General features: G+C 51.2%; 2 protein-coding genes across 2 annotated transcripts; both read left to right on the forward strand.

Moving 5' to 3' along the window:
* Window positions 1–450: 450 nt before the first annotated feature.
* Window positions 451–6,353, forward strand: LOC120697329 (phosphoinositide phospholipase C 2-like). Its single transcript, XM_039980508.1, has 7 exons — window positions 451–1,083; window positions 4,015–4,211; window positions 4,291–4,426; window positions 4,522–4,997; window positions 5,090–5,207; window positions 5,337–5,573; window positions 5,742–6,353. Exons 1-7 carry the CDS (start codon window positions 778–780, stop codon window positions 6,060–6,062), a joined length of 1,791 nt encoding a protein of 596 aa, XP_039836442.1. The 5' UTR covers window positions 451–777; the 3' UTR covers window positions 6,063–6,353.
* An 8,275-nt stretch (window positions 6,354–14,628) lies between these two features.
* On the forward strand, window positions 14,629–17,450 carry LOC120697330 (putative serine/threonine-protein kinase-like protein CCR3). Its single transcript, XM_039980509.1, has one exon. The coding sequence runs from the start codon at window positions 14,740–14,742 to the stop codon at window positions 17,221–17,223; it is 2,484 nt and encodes an 827-aa protein (XP_039836443.1). The 5' UTR covers window positions 14,629–14,739; the 3' UTR covers window positions 17,224–17,450.
* The last annotated feature ends 5,091 nt before the right edge of the window (window positions 17,451–22,541 follow it).

The following is a 22,541-nucleotide window of genomic DNA, read 5'->3' on the forward strand; positions in this document are numbered from 1 at the left end:
CCGGTCTGGAATTTGAATTTCCAGCTCGACCGGTCTGTGCAACCAGTCTGACCGGTCACTGCAGGCCAGTTCTGCATTCCGACTCGTTTTGCTTCCGCGCTGCGACCTGGGTCTTCTGCTACGAGATAGCTTGTTCATAGCTGTTCTCGCTGACCTAGGTTTAAGGGCTTGCGGTGATTTTGGGACATAGGCCGACGTTTCAGATTTCGGAAGAAATTTTGATCGGCTCCCATTCACCCCCCTCTGATCGCCAGTTTCGGTACCTCAAGCTGCGAAGTGCAGCTTTACAAGAGGGGTTCTTAGCTCGAAACAGCCACAGACTGCATCTTTCTTATTTCTCAACAAGTCATATACAAAAAGCATTTTGATCGACAGTGAAGCCATTATTCTCTCTCACACAAACACAAAGCATATGCACTTAACTTGTCTATCTGTCCATGCACACTTGGTGACCACACATGCGGCTGTTGAGCCAGCTAAGGTGCTCCTCCATGTTTCTAGCTATCTCATGTTCCACTCCTATATATTAGGGCCTGCAAGAACTGCTCCACCACTAGCTACTTACCATCTCTATATATCTACAAATCTAACAGCAACATATATACATATATAGCATATGGACACATACATGTAGCTCAAGGACTGCAGATAAGCCGTATTTGCGGCAGCAAGCGAATTAAAGCAGCAGCTAGCACAGTTCGGTCGCATCTGTCGTCGGCTAGCGAGAGGATCGGAGAAGCCCCGGCCGCGTCGTCGTCGTCGATCGCTCGCTCGGCCATGACGACGTACAGGGTGTGCTGCTTCCTGCGGCGGTTCGGGGCGGCGTCCAACGAGCCGTCGGAGGCTATCAGGGACGTGTTCCAGGCGTACGCCGACGGCGGCGGCGTGGTCGGGGAGGAGGCAGTGCGGAGGCTCCTGCGGGAGGTGCAGGGGGAGACCGACGCCGGCGCCGAGGCGGCGGCCAAGGAGGTGATGGCGTTCGCGGCGGAGCAGACGCTGCTCAAGAAGGGCGGCCTCACCGCCGAGGGCTTCCACCGATGGCTCTGCAGCGACGCCAACGCCGCTCTCGACCCGCGCCGTGGGGTAAATATCTCTCATCATATCTTTTTTACTGAAACCCTTTACTGTTCTTCTCTCTCTCTAAATCTCTCTTTTGCTATTATAATTAAATCCTAAACCACACATATTACACATTCAGTTCTTAATTTCTTTTTTTTGGCGAATTATGCAGTTCAAATTTCCAACTCGAACATCACCATATATCCACTGGCTATATCGCTGTATAGACATCGCCGCGGTCCGCAGAGTTGCACATCACCATGCAAATCTGAAACTGAAACTGCACATGCACGCATGAGTGAAACTGAAAGAACTAGGATTTCTTTTTATAAAAAAAGAATAGGATTATGGGATTGCTTACTTATTAAATTTTCTGGACACATGAACGTACGAACAATAGTAACCAGTAGATTCGGGATAATTATTCGAGAAAGGATATGGTTTTATTTGTAAACATAAAACGCAGGTGGCCATTTAGGTCCAAGGCACAGTTCATAATTGTGACTTGTGCCCCAAATCAAGGGGCAATCGTACCGTGGATGAATAGTTTAGGCCCATGTGTAATGTCCCTCCACAATAGAGTCGCAATCGCACTACATCTTTATGCCTGGACCATCTGACTTAGGGTTAACTGTTAGGCACATTTACAATGCCCCCATCTAGATCAGACGAGCTAGAGAGGTTAGTGTACTGCACCAAGATTAAATCTCTAACGAAATTTTCTCCTCTCCTGTGTTTTTGTTTTGATTGGTACCGATCGCTTACGAACTTGGTAGTAGATAGGTACGTTGCAACAATCACTTGACAGTGAAGTTATATAAAACTATATACTGGTAATCTTGCTGTGTCTCTGATGTAATAGGAGAATCGACGTGTCATTTTTTCTGTGGAGATTTCAGTGTCACTTCAGGTATCTTTAGCCTTCAAAAATGCAACCTCCACGTACATTTTGTGATGAACGTATTTTAAAAAAAAATGTATAGTGAAATATTTTACATGGCACAGTAAAAATTCAGAATCTTTTTTTACTGGGAAATATATATATATCATAATATTTAGAAGCAATTTTCTTTCCTTTTCTATGTGTTAAAAAGAATAGTTGTAAGGATGTTACCTCGCAGCAAAATTCTGCCAATCATGGGGGTAAATGTTTATTTCAAGGCATAAGCTTTTGATGGCATCACAGACAAAACGTTATAGGATCGACGTACTACTTTGTTTCAATTTTAAAATGTCATAGGACGTACTTTGTTTCAGTTTAAGTTTTGAGTTTTGATGAGTTTTAAAGCTCCATAATGGTGTATACAAGTGCAATTACATATGCTCCCTTGATTGATGATTAAGCTTCAAAAGTAGTCAGCAAGGATTGAAGTTGCTAAATAAAAGAAGTATTTGAGCAAAGGTATAGCAGCTAGTTAGTACCACCCAATTTCACCATTTTGGGGGCAGTTTTAGTACGATTTTGCGAAGGTATTTGTGTTTCAACCACAAAAGGTGACAAAATGAAACCCTTCATGTGCCATGACCTTTCTAAGGCCCGGCCGGGAATCAGGATAACTTTTTTTTTTGAGTGTGAGGGAATCGGGATAACTGCCCACCATAGTGCAATCAACACATGTTCTCCATATTCAGTTCTTGAAAAATCATAGTGGGCAAGTCCAAGTAATAATCCCACTTAACCGTATCGCAGCTGGTAATTATCAGATTCTGATCAGCTCTCCAACTGGAAAGGTGACTTGACATGTACTCCCTCCGTTCCAGGTTATTAGTTATTTTAATTTTTCTAGATATATAGTTTTATTATGTGTCTATATATATATTATGTCTAGGTGCATAGTAAATTTATGTATTTAGAAAAGTCAAAATGACTAATAATTTGGAATAGATGGAGTAGTATATACCATCTGAACTAAGCACCGTCCCGCAAAGATTGTTTGTTTAGTTTTCAAATTTTATTCCACAAATACTATCCATTTAGATTGCAGTAAAGTTCTTCTAATTAAAATAATATCAAATATCAAGAAATAATTGCATGGAGAAGGATATGGAGCCAATCAAGTGCTAAATAGATGAGGATAGAGGGAACCAAATAAACAGTACTATTTTCAATCACAACTGCTATAGTTAATTAGATGTAACATAGTAATTTTTCACTAATAGTAGTATGTCTAAAATTTTCTAAACGAATAGTCTTTGTGGGAGTGAGTGAGTACTAATTTGAGAAGCTCGCAGTTCGCTTGTTTTTATTTGGAGCTAGTGATGATGTTTAGTTGGCCCGGCGGGTGAGATTTGGTGCTTTTAAAAGTGGAAGCAGATATGCCATCCGCCTGAAAACGAATCATTTTTGTGTGTGTGTTGGGGGGGGGGGGGGGGGGGGGGGGGGGTATTGTCGCCTACAGTAAAGCCAGAGTTCAGCACGGACGCGGTGAACGATGGACGAGGGTTAAAGTATGATTCTTGGATTTATTAGTTGGAGTTGTTCGCTTCAAGTTGTACTTTACCAAACACCACTGGTGCAACCTGTCAACGTTAACCCCACCATTGTTTTTTTTTTGTTCAGTTGTTCCTGTCGTCGTGCATTTCCTTCCTTTTTTCAACCACTTCGCGTGCGACAAACCGGTCCTAGCTAGCACTTCCTTGCGTTGGAATGAGTGACGCCCCACCTCGCCAAGAACACTAGCTAACTTCATTACATGATTTTAGGGTTTTTCTTAAGTCCTAGCAGTGATTTATCAAAGAATTTATAAACTTAGTTGGACTTTGCTTTCTTCCTTTAATTTGCTACTCTTCTATCCATTTCAGTTTCCTTTTACAGAGTATATATGCATCTCAAAAAAACAATGTGTATTTGTGGGCATCCATGTCTATACTGTATTTTCCCTTTTTTAAAAAACAAAACAAAACGTAATTTGCCATCTATACTGTGTTTTGCTCAAGGTGGAATGAATGGTGCAGGTGTACCAGGACATGGGTTGGCCGCTGTCGCACTACTTCATCTACACGGGCCACAACTCGTACCTGACGGGGAACCAGCTGAGCAGCGGCTGCAGCGAGAGGCCCATCGTTAAGGCCCTCCTCGACGGCGTCAGGGTCATCGAGCTCGACCTCTGGCCCAACTCCACCAAGGACGAGGTCGAGGTCCTTCACGGCAGGTGCTCAAAACCTGGCCCAGCAAAATCTGGCCCAATACACATGCTACTATCTCCTCCTCTGAGCTCTGACGGCGCGCAGGACATGGACGTCGCCCGTGGAGCTGAACAAGTGCCTGGACGCCATCAAGGAGCACGCCTTCGTGGCCTCCCCCTACCCCGTCATCCTCACCCTCGAAGATCACCTCACCCCGGACCTCCAAGCCAAAGTGGCCAAGGTGCCCGCCATGTCCTCTCTCTGAACTCTGAACTGCGTCGCATTGCAAACTCCGACGATTACTCATGGTTTGTGCGATCGCTGCTACGCATGCAGATGCTGAAACAGACCTTCGGGGACATGCTGTACATCTCGGAATCCGAGAGCATGGCGGAGTTCCCTTCCCCGGACGACCTCAAGGGCAAGGTCATCATCTCCACGAAGCCGCCCAAGGAGTACCTGCAGACCAAGAGCGGCAAGGAGGAGGCGGAGGACAGGGCCGAGGAGGAGGGCGTCTGGGGGGAGGAGATCTCCGACGGCAAGGCCACCGCCCGGCAGATGTCGGAGCAGGGCAGTGGCAAGTACGGCGCGGAGGAGGCCGAGGAGGAGCCGCTGGACGGCGAGGCCGAGAAGAAGGCGCGGCAGCAGGGGGCCGACAGCGAGTACAATCGCCTCATCGCCATCCAGCTCACCCGGAGGAAGCACGACATGGACCAGGACCTCAAGGTCGACCCGGACAAGGTCACGCGGCTCAGCCTGGGGGAGAAGGCGTACGAGAAGGCCATCGTCTCCCACGGGGCTCACATCATCAGGTGAGCTTCAGTTCAGTCAGATTCTGTTCGTTCACCTGCAGCTGCAATTCGAATTCCGGGGGTCAACGGGTCTGACCGCTGCGGATTTTCAGGTTTACGCAGAGAAACCTGCTGCGGATTTTCCCGCGGTCAACGCGCATCATGTCGTCGAACTACAATCCGTTGATGGGGTGGAGGTACGGGGTTCAGATGGTTGCAGCCAACATGCAGGTAACCTGCAGTTCAGACATTCTCAGCGCCTCTGTCTGTCTGCGTGTTTCTTCAGTTGTAATTTTGGCGAGTTCAGAATTAATTCAGCTGCCCATTTCCTGATCATGCTGCGCACTGTCACTCCAAAAGGGACACGGGAGGAAGCTGTGGCTGACCCAAGGGATGTTCCGAGCCAACGGCGGCTGCGGCTACGTGAAGAAGCCTGACATCCTGATGAACAGCGACCCTGACAAGCTTTTCGATCCTAAAGCCGATCTGCCGGTGAAGACGAGACTGAGGGTGACGGTGTACATGGGGGACGGCTGGCGGTTCGATTTCCGCAAGACGCATTTCGACAAGTGCTCGCCGCCAGACTTCTACGCAAGGGTTAGTCGTTAGTCCAACAGTGTGAATGTGTGATGCATTCAGCAATCACTCTAAACAGTGTGATGCATTCAGCAATCACCTGAAGAGCAGAAATGAACACTAGGAATGAGCTATGCTGCTCTGTCAGAGCAAGCAATCTAACGTTGGCCGGAACGGATTGAAATGCAGGTGGGGGTCGCCGGCGTGGCGGCGGACACGCGGATGGAGCAGACGCGGGTGATGATGGACAGCTGGATCCCGGCGTGGGACCGCGAGTTCGAGTTCCCGCTGGCGGTGCCGGAGCGGGCGCTGCTGCGGGTGGAGGTGCACGAGTCCGACAACCACCAGAAGGACGACTTCGGCGGCCAGACCTGCCTGCCGGTGTGGGAGCTCCGACCGGGGATCCGCGCCGTCCGGCTCTGCGACCACAAGGGCCAGCCGCTGCGATCCGTCAAGCTGCTCATGCGCTTCGAGTTCTTCCCCTCCTCCTCCTCCTCCAACTCCAAGTAGAACCTCACTGTCGTGATGACGACGCGCTGGATTTTCGGAGGATTCTTTGTTTGGTGTTTATTCTCTGTCGCTTGTGCATGGAAGTAGCGCGACACTGCTGCGTGTGATACCGGACTGCGATTGTGATTGTGATTATCATTGGTGGTGATAATCAACTTAATAAAAAACAAGAGAGGCTTTTGTTCGTTTTTTGTTTGGTGTTTATGATGTGATTGCAGCTGCACCTGTATGATGTGATTACGAGACCGGAGTTGAGACTTGAGTTGATAACTGGATTATTGGTTCAATACAGATTCTGTCCTGTCGTTGGATGTTGATAAATTATTAAAGGGTAAAGTTCATTTTTCAACTTTGAACTATTACGATCGTTCGATTTTGGTCTTTGAACTACGAAACCGGACAGCCTACACCTTCAACCGACAAAACCGTTCGGAAAACAACTCTGGTCTCAGACTAAGTCGGTTTTGCTACAGTATAATTTTCAAATTTCTAGGATTTCACCTTCAACTGACAAATGCATTTTTAGCAAAGGTTTAGTTGACCTAAAAATTCAAGGAATTTTGAATTCTACCCATTTTTAAAATTTTATAATTCAAATTCCATTATGTCTAATCTATCACATCTAGCCAAAATAGATTCCTTGTCTCTTGTTCTACCTTCCAGCAAAATATCACGATTTTTAGACAATATTAACTATGCTTTATCTATTATTTAATTGAGGGAAGTGTGAAATCCAATTTTTTTGGAAATTATACTGTAGCAAAACCACCTTAGGCTGAGGTCAGGGTTGTTTTTTCGAACGGTTTTGATAGTTGGAGGTGTAGGATGTCCGGTTTCGTAGTTCTAGGACCAAAATCGGACGGTCGTGATAGTTCAAGGTTGAAAAACGAATTTTACCCATTATTAAATCCTCGTGCTAAACGAATGGAAATTGTTAAATTCTCATGCTAAACGTATGGTCAAATATGTTAGTCAGGGTGCCGAAGCTCGGGCCTGTCTTGAGGGGCTTCGGCTGGACTGGCTGCACAATGGGCCCAAGAAACCAGTCGTAATCGAGTCCGACTGCGCAAGATCGTCCAGGGGGCATGAAGGAAGGGCAGGATTGGTCTGCAGTCAGCTTCATCGTGCAGGAAGCTAAGGATCAAGCACAACTGCTACTGGAATGGCGGGTCACCAAGGTTAGAAGAGAGAGCGATCTAGTTGCTAATGATTTAGCACATAATTTAAAAAAAAATGATTTAGCACATCTAGAAAAAGTTTTGAACTCAGCACTGCTAGACTGGTAGTATATATATGACTGGATAAGATGACGCGTTCAAGCAACAGATTATAAAAAATTACTTTCCTGCGCGAACTTTATTTCTTTTCCAAAAAAGTAACATAAAAATAAAATTTCAAGGTCAAGTTCTAACAGGCAGACTCGTGAGTCGTGACTCGTTCATTGGGTCAGGTTTGGCATGCTGCCGTAGTATAAATAAAAGCAAGGTCAATCAGATATCGTTAGCGGCCCATACATGGCATGGAAACTTGGCAACCTAGTTTAGAAGTTGACGACGACGCGTGGGTCTCCCTTCTTCCAATTTGACGGTCGTCCATGGCTGCTGTCCATCTCCATCGCCGCTGGTATTTTTTTTCAACCTTCCCCCGTCCAGGTTGAAACCCGTGCTTCCCGCGAGGTAACCGCGAAACAGACAGCCGTCTCGTTCACGTGAGGATTTGACCGTCTCTGTACTTGACGCAGGAGAGCAAACGGAGCTGACTTTTCGACGTTCCTTGGGTTCGAGAAAACTCAGCATGTTCTAGATAAAAAAAGGAAGAAAATGTCAGCTTGGTGTCAAGTGCTTTTAGCTTATAGAAATCTCCCAGAGTCCCAGCTGGATTTCAGGGGTTTGAGCCAGTTCCGAGCGAGTTCAGAAATACTGGGAGCAACCTATCTTACTGTGCTCAAGAGACTTCAGCCGAGTAGTGTTTCAGCAAATTATTGGCATTTGGCAGAAGAGCAGAGCAAAAGATATGCGGTGCTCAGTACCGGCAACAATAACAAGATTGAAAGAAAACTCCAGACGACAGGCGAGGGAAAGCGGAGACAGGCAACGTGATGGGAGGAATCACAGCGAGGCGTACGTCAAAAAGATCCAGCTCCACCCCGCTCCTCTTTCCTGTGCCACACTCATTGCTGCCACTGTTCTGCACTTCTGCTGCCTGCCGTGCCATATTTCTGAATACGGAACCATCGTTCAAGTCGACCTGTCCTTGCGACTCTGGATTCGCGTGTCTCCACACGGCCATCGCAGCTGCTCTGCACATACCATACCAGTATGTATATCCAATCAAACCAGCGTATGCTGCTTTGTGCAAAAGGGATCGGAAGAAAGAAAACTGTAGAGATCGATGTTAACAGCCAATGTTAGCCGTCCATTCCGAATGGCTTTACAACTGCGTGATGGAACTGAGCACATGACAGGGAGTTGTGGCGCACAGCGCGAGCAGTTTTCCTCCCCAACTAGGCGTATAGGTACAGCCCGCGCATTTGCGCGGCTAGTATTGAAAATTCAAAAATTTACATATCGTTGTATCTTTACTTAAAGGTTATACTATTTTTTTACCATACATCATCTTGTTTATTATCGTAAGTTGTGTCTTATTATTGATTAAAATAATTCAACTACGATCTACCTATAATAACAATTTGATTTGTTGAGCTTTAATAATATTATGCAGATAATTATTCTTATTTTCATTTTATTTTAATTGATTGTTGTTAGCTTTAGTTTTTATTAATAGTATATATTTGTAACTGATACATAGCTAAATGATATTTTATATTTAATTTTTCATAATGGCATTGTTGGTGATTTTTAATTAGGCACAGTGATATTTTAGGCTAATTTTTATCATAATGACAGTAGTGGGTAATTTTATTTTTTTTTATTTTTCTCCGATTAACGTGGGAATTTCTAGACCTTGAGAGCGAATGTGAAAGCTCCGTTTGTTGGCTAAATAATAAGTTAATAGATTTCAGAAATCGCCTTGAGAGTTGAGAGCAGCAGTGTGGAGTGGGGACAGTGGGAACAGGACACTGGAAAGGAGAGGGACGCGATGGCAACCTCCATATCCAGGCATGGCATCCACAGTGTGAACGATAGGTCAACCCATGAGCTACCAGCCTTTAAAGAGAGACACGCAGGATCCTTTTCGTCATGGATTTTCGCTGCAACCTGCTCGTATGTGTACATAGTATATGTTACACTAGTAAGCTTGATCGTATACATAGTATAGTGCACGTATCTGCACAGATATGATTACTATGCGATCCTCCTCATCACGTCACGTGCAGTATGCTCTGAACATTTTGGTAGATAGCACGAGCACAACGGATTTCATAGAAAAAAGCTCGCAATGACTACCACCTCTACACGTCCACGTCAGGATATAAGCATGATCATACTATATAATACAGAAGTATATATGTATATATTTACATCCTGCCCAGTCTTGATGAAGTATGATCATGCCTGAAGAAGTTCAATCTTTTGACTGCTTTGACCGTTGACCCGGCCAGGGATGGCTTTTTGCCAAGCCATGAGCAGAAGGTTCCACGGCCGGGCACCATCGGTGCTACTACCTTACAAACAACTTGCCACCTCAGCGCTTCAGCTTGATTGCATTGCATACTAGTACTAGTAGTGCCATAACTGAGAAGACCAGTCCAAGCAAGCAGGTGATGGTTTTTGCCTGAAAGTCTACGCAGCAGCAGCCGTGGGCCCACATGCAGCAAAGTCAAAAACGGTCAGGTGCAGAATTGGCCATTGGTTAGGGCTGTTGGCACTTGGCACACGGTACGTCTACTCCTCTGCAGTGGTAGTAGTAGCAGCCGCCGTTTTATTCTTGCGCGTGGCACGCATGCCCTGCTGACGGAGCCGGACACGTGCCAGGAACCCGCGCAGAGCTGCGTGCCGGGGGCATGCTGGCATCAACCGTTGTTCAATCAGCATCACGTTGGGTTTGACTCGCCAAGTTTAATCGATTCGATTTTTATAAGAGGAGTATGTACTAGTGTCGCCTCATTGCAGACGGGAGAGAGAGAGAGAGAGAAGAAAAAAAGGAAATCGACATACTACGCGACGGTGGTTGTCGGTTAGGCGGCGGGGTGCATGTGCATGGGCGCAGCCGCACGGCACGGGAATGGCGCGCCCGCCGGCGACGGTCGAACGGGCTCGCAGCGGGCTTCGTGGCAGCCGCCACGGGGTACGTGACCGTGACCCCGTGGGGAATCATCGATGTCAAATGCGGCGTGAAAAGCGGAGACAGGCAACGTGAAAAAAAGATCCAGCTCCACCCTGCTCCTCTTTCCTGCACCACACTCATTGTTGACACTGTTCTGCTGCCAGCCGTGTCTCACACACACACACACGTTCAAGGGACAGTAGTCACAGTACCAGTAGTAGTATTCTGAATTCTGAACCATCGTTTAAGACTTCAAGTTGATCTGTCCTGGAGACTCTGGATGCGCGTGTCTCCACACGGCGACCATCGCAACTGCTCTGCACCTACCATACCAGTATAGTATCGAATCATATCAAAGCAGCGTGCTACGTTTTTTTTATCGAAACATACATGTATTATATGTTAAGGAAACGGTACAAAATACACGTACACGTATAGGTACATTCCAGAAGGATATAGAAGACAATTATGACGACCATTTTGCACAGAGGCCCCTAAGGAACAAAGAAAATGCGCACTAGGCTCTAAAACCTATGCAGGACGCAACCTCTCGTCGTTGTCGCCGGCCATCGCCGGAGAAGCACCACCGCCAACCCAAGGTCGGAGAAGCCCAATCGCCACCAGGCTTTGAAAATAGCCGCAATAGAAAAAGCAAACGCTGGCGCCGCATCGGCCGGGACGCACCCCGAGCCTCGCCGACCATGGATAGGGACTCGTCGCCGGCGACGGAAGCCGCCACAAGAAACCCGAGCCCTATCCACTCTCCAACCATCCGCACAGCCCGAAGCTGCCTTCTTATCCTGGATCCTAGAAGCCGATGAACTCACCTTCCCTTTGGCCCGATGAACCGCCAGCGAACGACTCCTGTACAGGAACTCCACAGCGGGAGCACCACCTCCACGGGCTCGCATTTGGCTCCGGAGTAAAGCGCCGCGGGGGCGAGGAAGAACACGGGAGGACTTATTCCACCTTGGCGCCGCCGCCGCCGCCACCGTCTCGCCGTCGACGTCGAAAATCTAACCCTAGATGTACTAGGACCTACTATCCTACCACCCACGCCGACCGGCGCAAGCGCAGCGGTTGCCGCCACCTCCCGACGGCCCTGAGGCCATCGGAGGCGGAGGGGACTGCCAGCCCCGCCGGCGACGACCGCGACGCCCTTCTTCTCCCCTCTCAACCGTAGCTAGACGAGAGGAGACGAGAGGATTCGCAGCGTGCTACGTTGAGCGAAAGGGAAGAAAGAAAACTGTACGGATGGTAACAGCCAATCTTACTTCCGTTCTGAATGGCTTTACAACTGCGTGATGTTACCGAGCACGTGGCAGGTGAGTGTGGCATGCAGCGAGAGCAGCTTCCCTCCCCAACTACAAAAATCGCCTTGAGAGCACCAGTGTGGACAGTGGGAACAGGACACTGGAAAAGCAGAGGGACGAATGGCAACCTCCATCCAGGCATGAGGCATCCACAGTGTGAACGCTAGGTCAACCCAGGAGCTACCAACCTTTAAAGACAAGACAGGCACACGGCACACCACAAGCTTGATCGCATACACAGTACACGTATCTCCAGAGATTACTACGTCATCCTCTTCGTCACGTCACGTCACGTCACGCACTATGCTCTGAACATTCCGATAGATAGCACACGCACAAGGGATTTCATAGAAAATGCCTCCCGTGACAATCACCTCTACACATAACACATCCAAGTCATTACCTATATATATAACTATATATATAAGTATGTATGTATGTATTTGCATCCTACCCAGTATAATCCAATCCACCCCTGGAAGGACCATGAAGAACCCCAACCTTTGACTGCTTTGACCGTTGATCCGGCCAGGGATGCCTTTTTGCCTGAGGCTGAGGGGCAGAAGCCAACTAGCCATGGATAGAAGGTTCCGTTGGCACCATCGATGCTACTGTACAAACAACTTGCCACCTCAGCGCCAGAATCTTCAGCTTGATTGCCATAGTCTACGCAGCAGCAGCCGTGGACCCACAGGCAGCAAAGTCAAAGGATCATTTGCAGTGGTAGCAGTGCGTGTGCCACGCATGCCTGCACACGTGCCAAGAAACTTTGCAGAGCTGCCGTACCGGGCATGCTGGCAGCCGTGACTAATCAGCGGCCTGTTGGGGACGCCACCTTCAGCAACTTACCAAAGGCCCTCGCCTCCGCGCGAGCGAATTGAGACGAGACTGGGCGAAGGCCTCAGGCCTTCGCTTCAGAAGCAAAGAGCCGACAAGAGAAGGCGGAGCGAAGGCCCTGACTGCTTCGGCGAGGAGGGCGAAGCCCTCCGGCGGTCCGGACGAAGAAGCTAGAACTCGGACTTCAATGGAAGCATCGAAGGCTGGGGCAAAATGACGATGACACCGGCGGCGGGGGGCCGCGACGGATCTGAGTGGGGGTTTAGCTGTAATTCACTGAATGATGTAAAAATACGAGTTTGTCCCAGGAATATTCTGGAAATCTAGCTGTTGAAGGACATTACAGTGTAATTTGAGAGGTTGGTATGTGAACCACCGCCTATAAATATCTCTGTAACAGTCATTGATGGGACATTAAATAACAAAAGAGAGAATTCCGGGCGATTGTCCGAAATCCACTTCTGTTTTCCTGCATTTGTTACATCTTCGCATCGGGTATATTTTTGTAGTGTTCATTATCTCCGGAGACAATCTCTACAAACACGGTCGTTCGGTGCGGCTCCCGCCTTGAACCAGTTTTTCGGCTCCAGCTCCAGACCGGCTTCAGCAGCGAAGCTGTTTCGAGAATGACCGTTTGGTACAGGTCCTATATAAACGGGTGGAGAAGCCGTGCCAAAGACACCCTCGATCCGGTCCGCGGCCTCCATTTTTCTACGGATGGCACGTGGGAATTGTTCAATGAGCGTCACGTTGGGTTTGAATGGCACCACGTTCGATCGATTTTATAAGAGTTATTAGTAGTGTCGCCTCATTTCAGAGGGGTGGAAAAAAAAAAGTCGACGCCTTCCGTTCAAATCACGGGTCCAACTTATACGCTAATTACGTCGCGATTCAACATCATAGATGCTCGAATGGTAGTATTTTACTAGCACCGAAAAAATATGCCATTTTTATTCGAACAAAAAAAAAAGACCTTTGGCAGGCTGCTGCATCGCAATTCGCAAACACAGCAGCGGTCTGCCTCTCTCTCCTCACGTGCGTAAACGGCATAGTACGTCGCGACGGTGGTTGTCGGGTAGGCGGGCAGGGCAGGGCACGTGCTGGAGCGGCGCAGCCACACAGGAATGTCGCGGTGGCGCGCGGCGGCAGGCGGGAATGGGTTCGCGGCGTGCTTCGTGGCAGCCGCCACGGGACGTGATCCGGCGGGGAATCATCCATCGATGCCCATCCGTCCACGGACCCGGGCGACAAGTACCGTAGAAAACAGGCGGCGTGCCCGGGGCCGGGCTCTCTCTCGACTGCAAGGGAAGGGGGAGATGATTCACCGGCTGCACGGCACGCCGGTTTGCCGGCCTGACGCCCGGGAAGACGACACGCACACCCGCCCGGGATCTGGCTCCGAGTCGGGACAGCGCCAACACTGGCGGGCGAGGTGTGGTTAGCTGGTGCTTTTGCAGAGTCATTAAAGCAAGTATAATGATATACTTAAAACTAAGCCAGTCAGCAATTTTGTTGATGTGAATGAGAGAAGAGATGTTGGCTCTTATTCTAGTATCAAACTTAGCAGAGGAGCATAGCTATTTGTAGGCCCAAATAAAAGTGTATGAGAGGAAGATAAGAAAAAGAAAGTAAGACATGCTGTCATATAATAATAATTTTTTTTATAAAAGACAAATGTGAGATAATTTAGCTAGCATTTGACTTATAGTCAAGCACTTAGACTCTAATTAACCATGCTCTTAGTCGTATGGGGCTCTCGTTTGTTCATATCCGCTTTACTTTCTTTTTATCATTATGCACACCCTTTGTCAGTCTCAGTCAGAAAAACAAAAGAAAAAAGGAAAAGGAAAAAGAAGAGACAAACCCCAAAAAACAGCAATTATACGAAATGGTGTACAGTACGTGTGGACACGAGGCAGGTGTTGGTGTAAAAGCCAATGGACGCAGCGGCAGGCGCAGCGCAGAGCAAACAGAGCACGCTCTCCCCTTCACTTCCGTGGCTCGTACCCCGCGTTCAATTCCTCGCCACCAGCCAGCCAGAATGGAAACGGGGGGCACACGGGACGGGACGAAACCCCGCGGCTCGCGAGGAAAAAACCCACGCGGACACGGACACGGACACGGACACGGACACGGAGACGCGGTCCCGCGCCCGCGCCCGCGCCCAACAATACCTTTTTTCCGTGCGCTTTTAATTTAGTCCGCGCGGCGCCTCTCGGTCCTCTCCGTTCTCCTCCCCCACCCCCGCGCCGAGCCACCTCGCAGATGACGGCCGCCGCCGCCGGCGCCCCCTCCACCCGATGACCCCGCTGCCCTCCCTCCTGCTGCTCCTCCTCCTCCTCATTGCGGCCGCGCCGTCCCCGGCCCCGGCCTCCGCGGCCACGCTCGCCGTCTCGCCCGCCGGCGTCGTCTGCGGCGTCGCCAAGGAGAACCGCACCCTCGTCTGCGCGCCCGTGTCCGCCGCGTCCTCCAACGCCTCCGCCGCGGTCGCTCCGTTCCTCGCCTTCGCCGAGGTCTCCGCGGGGCGGGGCTTCGTCTGCGGGCTCCAGGTCGGCGGCACCGCGCTCTTCTGCTGGCCGCCCGCGGCCGCCCCGCGCTGGGACCAGCTCCGCCGCGTCTACAACGGGTCCGCCGCGTTCACGGACCTCGCCGTCGGCGCGGACCACGTCGCGGCCTACGACGCCGCCGCGGGTAGGATCCAATGGTGGCGCGACGGCGGGCGGTTCCCCGCGCCGGTCGATGGGAACTTCAGTTCCCTGGTCTCCGGCGACGGGTTCTCCTGCGCGCTCGAGGGCAACGCCTCCGCGGCCGTCCGCTGCTGGGGCCCGCGAAGTAGCGCCGTGCAGGCGGCCTTCGCCAACGCCACCTCCGTCCGCTACCTCGCCGCGGGGGGCGCGCGCGCCTGCGGCGTCCTGGCCTCGGGCGCGGTGCTCTGCTCGGGATCCGACTCCGCCAACGCCTCCGCCGCGCTGCCGGGGGAGCTCGCGCCGTACGGCCTGGCCGTCGGGGACTCCCACGCGTGCGGCCTCCTCCGCCACAACCGCACCGCCGTGTGCTGGAGCCTCGGGGGCCCCACCACCACCGTGTACTTCCCGGCCGCCGGCACCGGGACCCAGTTCCAGTTCCTCGTCGCGGGCGGCAACCTCACCTGCGGCGTGGTCAGCATCGACTTCAGCGTCATCTGCTGGTCCTTGGACTCCGCGGCCGCCCACGTGCCGCTGCCGCTGATCCTCCCGGGCGTCTGCGTCCAAGACGAGCGCTCCTGCGGCGGGTGCCGTTTCATGGCGCAGACGCAGCAGTTCTGCGGGGGCTCCGGCGGGATCTGCGACAGCCTCTGCGACGACTCGCCGGCGCCCCCGCCGCGGACACCCGTTGCCCCTACCCCCTCGTCGCCTCCGCCGCCGGGGTCGTCGGGCAGGCGCGTGTCCAAGGCCTGGATCGCCTTCTGCGTGGTCGGCGCGGTGGGCGGCTTCGCGGGGCTCTGCTCCGTTGTCTACTGCCTCGTCTTCGGCTTCTGCAGCAACAAGAGGGTGCACAACTCCGTGCAGCCCAACATCACCGGCGCTGGCGCGGGCGCCGACAACAACAACACCAGCAACAACAATAACGGCGGCGGCGGCGCGGCCGGCAGCCCGTATGGGTCGCCGAACGGGTCGCGCGCGCGCGGGCTGTTCCGGCGGCAGCTGTCGCGGGTGATGACGCGGCAGCGCAGCGGGCCGTCGTCGTTCAAGGAGCCCGCGGAGGAGTTCACGTTCGCGCAGCTGGAGGCGGCCACCAAGGGGTTCGCGCTGGAGACGAAGATCGGGGAGGGCAGCTTCGGCACCGTGTACCGCGGCAAGCTCCCCGACGGGCGTGAGGTGGCCATCAAGCGCGGCGAGTCGGGTCCCCGCGCGCGGCGGCTCCAGGAGAAGGAGAGCGCGTTCCGGTCGGAGCTGGCGTTCCTGTCGCGGCTCCACCACAAGCACCTCGTCGGCCTGGTGGGCTACTGCGAGGAGCACGACGAGCGGCTGCTGGTGTACGAGTACATGAAGAACGGCGCGCTCTACGACCACCTCCACCCAAGGCCTGGGGCGGCGGCGGCGCCGTCGCCGGTGGCGTCGTCGTGGAAGCTGCGGATCAAGATCCTGCTGGACGCCTCCCGCGGCATCGAGTACCTGCACTCGTACGCCGTGCCGCCCATCATCCACCGCGACATCAAGTCGTCCAACATCCTGCTGGACGCCGGGTGGACGGCGCGCGTGTCCGACTTCGGGCTCTCGCTCATGGGGCCGCCGGAGTCGGAGGAGCAGCCGGGGTCAGGGTCGCAGCGCCACCTGACGCAGGTGAAGGCCGCCGGCACGGTGGGGTACATGGACCCGGAGTACTACGGGCTCCACCACCTGACGGTGAAGAGCGACGTGTACGGCTTCGGCGTGGTGATGCTGGAGGCGCTCACGGGGCGGCGCGCCATCTTCAAGGAGGCCGAGGGCGGGAGCCCCGTCAGCGTGGTGGACCACGCCGTGCCGAGCATCCTCGCCGGCGAGCTGAGCAGGGTGCTGGACCCGCGCGCCCCGGAGCCCGCCGCGCACGAGGCCGAGGCCGTGGAGCTGGTGGCCTACACCGCGGTGCACTGCGTCCGGCTCGAGGGCAAGGACCGGCCGGCCATGGCGGACATCGTGGCCAACCTGGAGACGGCGGTCGCGCTCTGCGAGGGCAGCGACCGCGGAGGCGCCGGGTTCGGGAACAGCTCCTCCAGCGCCAGCCTCTCCGTCACCTCCATGGACCGGTCCGGGGCGCTGGTCTGACGGGATTCGAAATTTTTTCTCCATTTCTCGCTGCTCAGAGAGAGAGTGGCTCCGATTCAAAGCTGTGATTAGCCCGGGCGGGAAGGATGATGTTCAAATTCGTTGCATAGTTAATTCTTTCTTTCTTCTTCTTTGCTGTTGGTGAATGTACATGGATATTCTTCCATCGCTCCGATTCACTCGATCGTCCTCTAAAACAAACAAGAGGATTTGCTGCTCTGTTCTCGACCCTAGGAATCTTCGTCTTCTCGTAAGGATTGATTGATTTGCGGTAGGCTCACGGCAGCACGAGGCAGGTCCGGTCCAAGACAGCTGGAAGGGTCATCAGTGTACGCTACTCTCGTGCAGCTAGGTCAGACCTGCAGTGATTCAAATCCATGGCTGTGTTTAGTTCTCCCAAACTCCTCCAAACTTTCCATTATATCGAAATCACATCGAAACATTAAATATAGCAAATGACTCATGCATGGAGTACTAAATGTAGGTAAATAAAAAAACTAATTACATAGTTTTGATGTACGTTGCGAGACGAATCTTTTGAGTCTAGTTAGTCTATGGTAAGACAATATTTATCACATACAAACGAAAAGTGATACAGTGCTTTTCGTAAACACTTTTGACATACTTTTCACAACTCAACACAGACCATGCCATGCCGTGGACTAGTGACCAGGGGCGGCAACTGCAGCCGGGTCAACAGGGGAGGCCGAGAAGACACGGAGCGGTTGGTTGCTCAGTCTAACAGTGATGGCGCCGGGGCCTGGAAATCGGACCAGGCGAGGCCGAGAAGGGGCAGGTGGAGTTGGTGTTTGGTCTGCCCGCGGCCCAGCCGACGGACGAGGTGCCGTCGCCTTCCACCTCCGTTCGATGCGATGCGCGCACCAACCAGCCCGAGAGACGGTGATGAGGAAGAGCGCGGCCAATCATATTTAGCAGCGTTAGGTTAGTTGAGCCTCGATCGATCGGTGGTGTGCGGCGCCAGCGTCGGACCCTACACTCGTAGTCCTAGCATAGCATGGCGAGGCACCAAGACGCCTACCTGAACGACGATGCGTCTGTCCAGTCCACACATGGAAGAACAGAAGGCCACACGAAAGGTTTGGTTGGTGGAACTAACGCTTCTATCTTGTTGCCTGGTACTAACTGCAGAATGCTACTGACTTCTTTTTTTCTTATCTGACAACACAAGCACTGTCACAGCCCTGGAAAAAAAAAAAGGAAAAAGAAAATAAAATCCTCCGCCGGGCCCCACCTGTCAGCCCCTTCCCTCTCCTTCTCTGTTTTCTCCCGCGCGCCGCGGCACGCGTCGCCGCCGCCGGCCATCCTCGTGAGCCGCGCCACGTGCCGGCCATCTTCGCGTCCCGTGCCACGGTCGTCCTCCCCCACGCCCTTATCCGCGCCCGGTCGACCCCGTTCCCTTCCAACCCAAACCCTAGCCCCCTCCTCCATTGACGCCGCCGCCCCGAGCTCCCTCCTCGCCGCCGATTCGCCGCTCACAGTGAGTCCCTAGTCGATTCTTCGCGGGTGGAGCGTCTCCTCGCTTCCCTCGACCCGTTCCACCCCTAACCCGGCCCCTTCCCCTCCCCTGCAGGGCCGGCGACGAGCGCCTCCGCCCGCCGCCGCCTCTGCTCGTCGCGCCACCGGTCCGCCGCCGCTCCTCGCCCGCATCGCCGCCGGTGAGCTTCGCCGTCACCTAGGGCACGCCATGCGCCCTCGCCCCGAGCTCCTCCAGCCTCGCCCCGCCGCGCCGCCGTCCGCCGGCGCCACCGCGCCGCGCACGCGCGCGCGTGGGCGCGCCCAGGCGCGGGGTCAAGGCAGGCTTCGGCCTTGACCCGGCCTGGTGGTGCCGCCCGGCTCCCTGGGCCCACCTGTCGGTGGCCGGGGTGGCTACCTCGGGTGTACCTAGCGTTTTAGCTAGGGTTTCTTAGGTTCCATATTTCTGCAATCTTCCAAAATTCATAGAAATTCATGTATAGCTCCAAAAATTGTGAAACTTGTTTTGTTGAGTTCCTCTAGCTGAGATCTACTTAGGAAAAATATTGTTTTGCATGTTACTTTGCTGTATATTGATCTATAGTTTTATCTTGCAAAAGTGAGTTTATTGCTTGGTTATTTGTGTACTGCTAGAAAAATGTCAAACCAAATTTTGTTAGACTCCTTGTGAGGTGTAGTTTCCAGTGGTGCAGGTTGTTCACATGATTACTTGCTGATGGTTAGGGTTTTATTTCGATTTCGTGCTTGCTGTCCAAAAGGTGGTTTAGTATAGAACTTTTTGCTGGAAAGTGATAAAATAGCAAAACCAGTTTTGTTAGCTTTGTGTTGATGCCTAGTTTCCAAGATAATTTTCTTGGATTTGTTTAGTTTAGTTTGCATTCCTTTTCTGTTTTATTTTGCTTAGAGTAGCTGAAAACGGTTTTATTTATGGTTAAGTCTAGGAAAATGTTTTTGCTGCAAAACCAATTTTCTTGAGTTCTTTGCTTTGTTCTCTACTTGTTCAAATTGTTTCATGATTTATGCGTGTTGTTAAGATCATTTCTTAATTCTTGCATCGCATTCATGCATTTTAGTGACCGGATCGTCGGAGAACGAACCCGTGGAACCCGCCGAGTCCGTGGAGCCCGAACCCGGAGTCCCGTTCGTGGTCGAGTCTGAAGTTAACCCAGGCAAGCAGCTAAGCATTTTCCTTGCACCTATTTAATCTGATTTAGTTAGCTATCTCATCGGGTACTGTTGGGTTATATATTATCTATGTATTGCATCCTTGTACCTACTTTGATGCACTAGCCATCCTTGAATTGTTTAACCATGTCCTTGCCACGTGTTAGTCAGCTAATAACTTAATTTGACTAGATGCTTAGTTTTGCTTTGAATACTTGTATAACTTGCAAGAAAGGATTGGGTTAGAGTATCACATTTACCATCCATCCTTGATCGCACTTGGGAAGCTGGGATAAGTGGAGTGTAGTAGCGAGGTTCGAGCGGAATGGTAGGGCCTAGAGAATGAAGTCACATGGGCATAGTCCGCTTGGATCGATTAAGGACCGAGTGGATGCCATCGGCCTTGAGCACCTTTCCGTGCTACCACATATCCAATATAATGGAACGGATGAGCCAATTACCTTCTTTGACTTGATCATTGATGTGCAGTCCTAGCTACGTGGCTACAGGCTATGCAGAGAGGCTTAGTGTGTCCCCAGGTGGACTTATGTGTAGGAAAGTTTAGAGATGTCCCTGGTGGAACTAAGTCTCTACTCGTAAGCTAGGTGTGAGGTTCAATGATCGAGCCTTGTTGGGAACGGTTGACGTGAGTACCCCCTTGCCCGGCGTGATCGGTTGGGTGAGTCGCATGGTCCTCGCGTCGTGTGGGTAAAGTAGTACACCCTTGCAAGGTTAAATCAATTCGAATTGCCGCGCTCTCGGATATGAGCAAGCTCTTGGTTCGCCGAATTCCTCTTAGAGAGTTTCGGTATTGTTGGTTTTGGAATCATGTCTTGTTAATGATCTATTGTTTAGTATTTTACTCTCTTAATCAACTAAAATTGTTTGGGGTTGGGCAAGATTAATTAATTCTGCTAGGTGGTAGTGTAAAGAGCTCATGCTTATGCAATAATTACTTAACTTAAAGCTTTTCTTTGAGCCTTTGCATGATCCTTGTTTATTTAATCGCGTAAGTCTTGCGGAGTACCTTTTGTACTCAGGGTGCTTTCTAAACCTAGTTGCAGGTGAGCCAGAAGTGGTGTTCGGCCATTTCTACCCCGCTGATCCTAATGCGGGGGAAGAGTAGGCTGTTGCTGCTGTGGTGATGTCCTTGAGCAAGGCATCATCATCTTAAGTAGGTTTTATCGTAGCTGAGCTTCGGGAGAGCATGTATTTTCAATAAGCTCTAAATCTCTGTTTAATATGACTCGCGTGAGCCCAAGGCTTGTAAAGTGAAGCTTTAAACCCACCTATGTTGAACTTGTAATATTAAGTCTCGAACTCTGGTTTTTATATAACTGCTCTTTGTGGATTGTTGGCTATGTATTCGATTGTATACGGTATGTGCATATGCTGATCCTGGGCGTATGTTGGAGCACATACCGGGACTACCGGATTTGGTATTATTTTGAATGAATGACGTGTCGGTTATTCGTGTCTCTAGATGTGGGATAACACGTGGCTCGCTCTACGGCAAGCACGTGTTAACTCTCATCTGGGTGATAATGACCGGCGGTTCATTTAAAATAGTATCAAATTGGGCGGTTCTCACAACGGGTATCAGAGCTGAGTTTCCATGAAGTGAACCTAAAATTTGCTTAGTGGGTTGAGAGTCAAATAAAATTTGATCACTTGCACTAATGTTTACTTTTGCTAAAACTTTGAACTTAAGGCTGGTTGCTACCTTTCTTCCTTGGTCTTAGAGCTATTTCTTCCTTAATGCTTCACTTGTTTAATTAAGATATGCTTAACCTCTCTTGTCTGCATGAGTAGCGGTAGCGTAGGAAAACCCTTTCACCTGCTGGAAACCTTTTGAGCCTTTTTACCGGAGTTGAGAAGGTGGGAATCACCCATTGTCCTGAGCGCTAGTAGGTGGGTTGTAGCGCTGTTGGACAATGCGGTTGTTGCGGATCGTAAGTGAGTGTTAGAACGTTAAGGCGTGCTCACGCTGTGAGGAGACGTCATGTTGCATTCATACCTCGCATGCATGCATATTTTCTTGTGGTTTTCAAACCTGCATCTAACTAATCTAGTGTGTCGTGGTCTAGTTTTCGCTGATCTCGTTCTTGCTAATCTTAGTGGACCAAATCTGCTCTATTTCTTAGAGTTGCTATTCCGGTGTTGATCATGTGTTAGATTTTTATCTACACATTGTCTTTCCACCCTGCCTTTGTGTATCATCCTCTATCTTTCATTCCTGACCGCTAACCGTTTTGTTTATTAGCAGGATGGTGTTGCGTTCGGGAAATGAAAGGGATGGTGCCGGTGGTTCGGGTGGTAATAACCACCGCAACAACGAGGATCCCCTTCCTAATCCTCCAGTTCACCCAAACCTCGCGGACGTCCTGGCCCGACAAACTGAACTCATGGCACACCTAGTCAATCAGTTGGGCAATCCCGGCAATAATGGTCCAAGAGCTGAGCCTCAAGTGAACAGGTTCGGAGATTTCTTCCGCACCAACCCGCCTATCTTCCGTGGCTCCAAAGATCCTCTGGATGCCGATTTCTGGCTCAATGTGATTGAAGAGAAGCTTGATCTTATTGAGTGTGAGCCCCATGAGAAGGTTCTCTTTGCTGCTCATCAACTTCATGATGCCCCTGGGGCTTGGTGGCGGAACTTC

This window comes from Panicum virgatum, chromosome 3K (assembly GCF_016808335.1).
Source record: "Panicum virgatum strain AP13 chromosome 3K, P.virgatum_v5, whole genome shotgun sequence".
NCBI lineage: Eukaryota > Viridiplantae > Streptophyta > Magnoliopsida > Poales > Poaceae > Panicum > Panicum virgatum.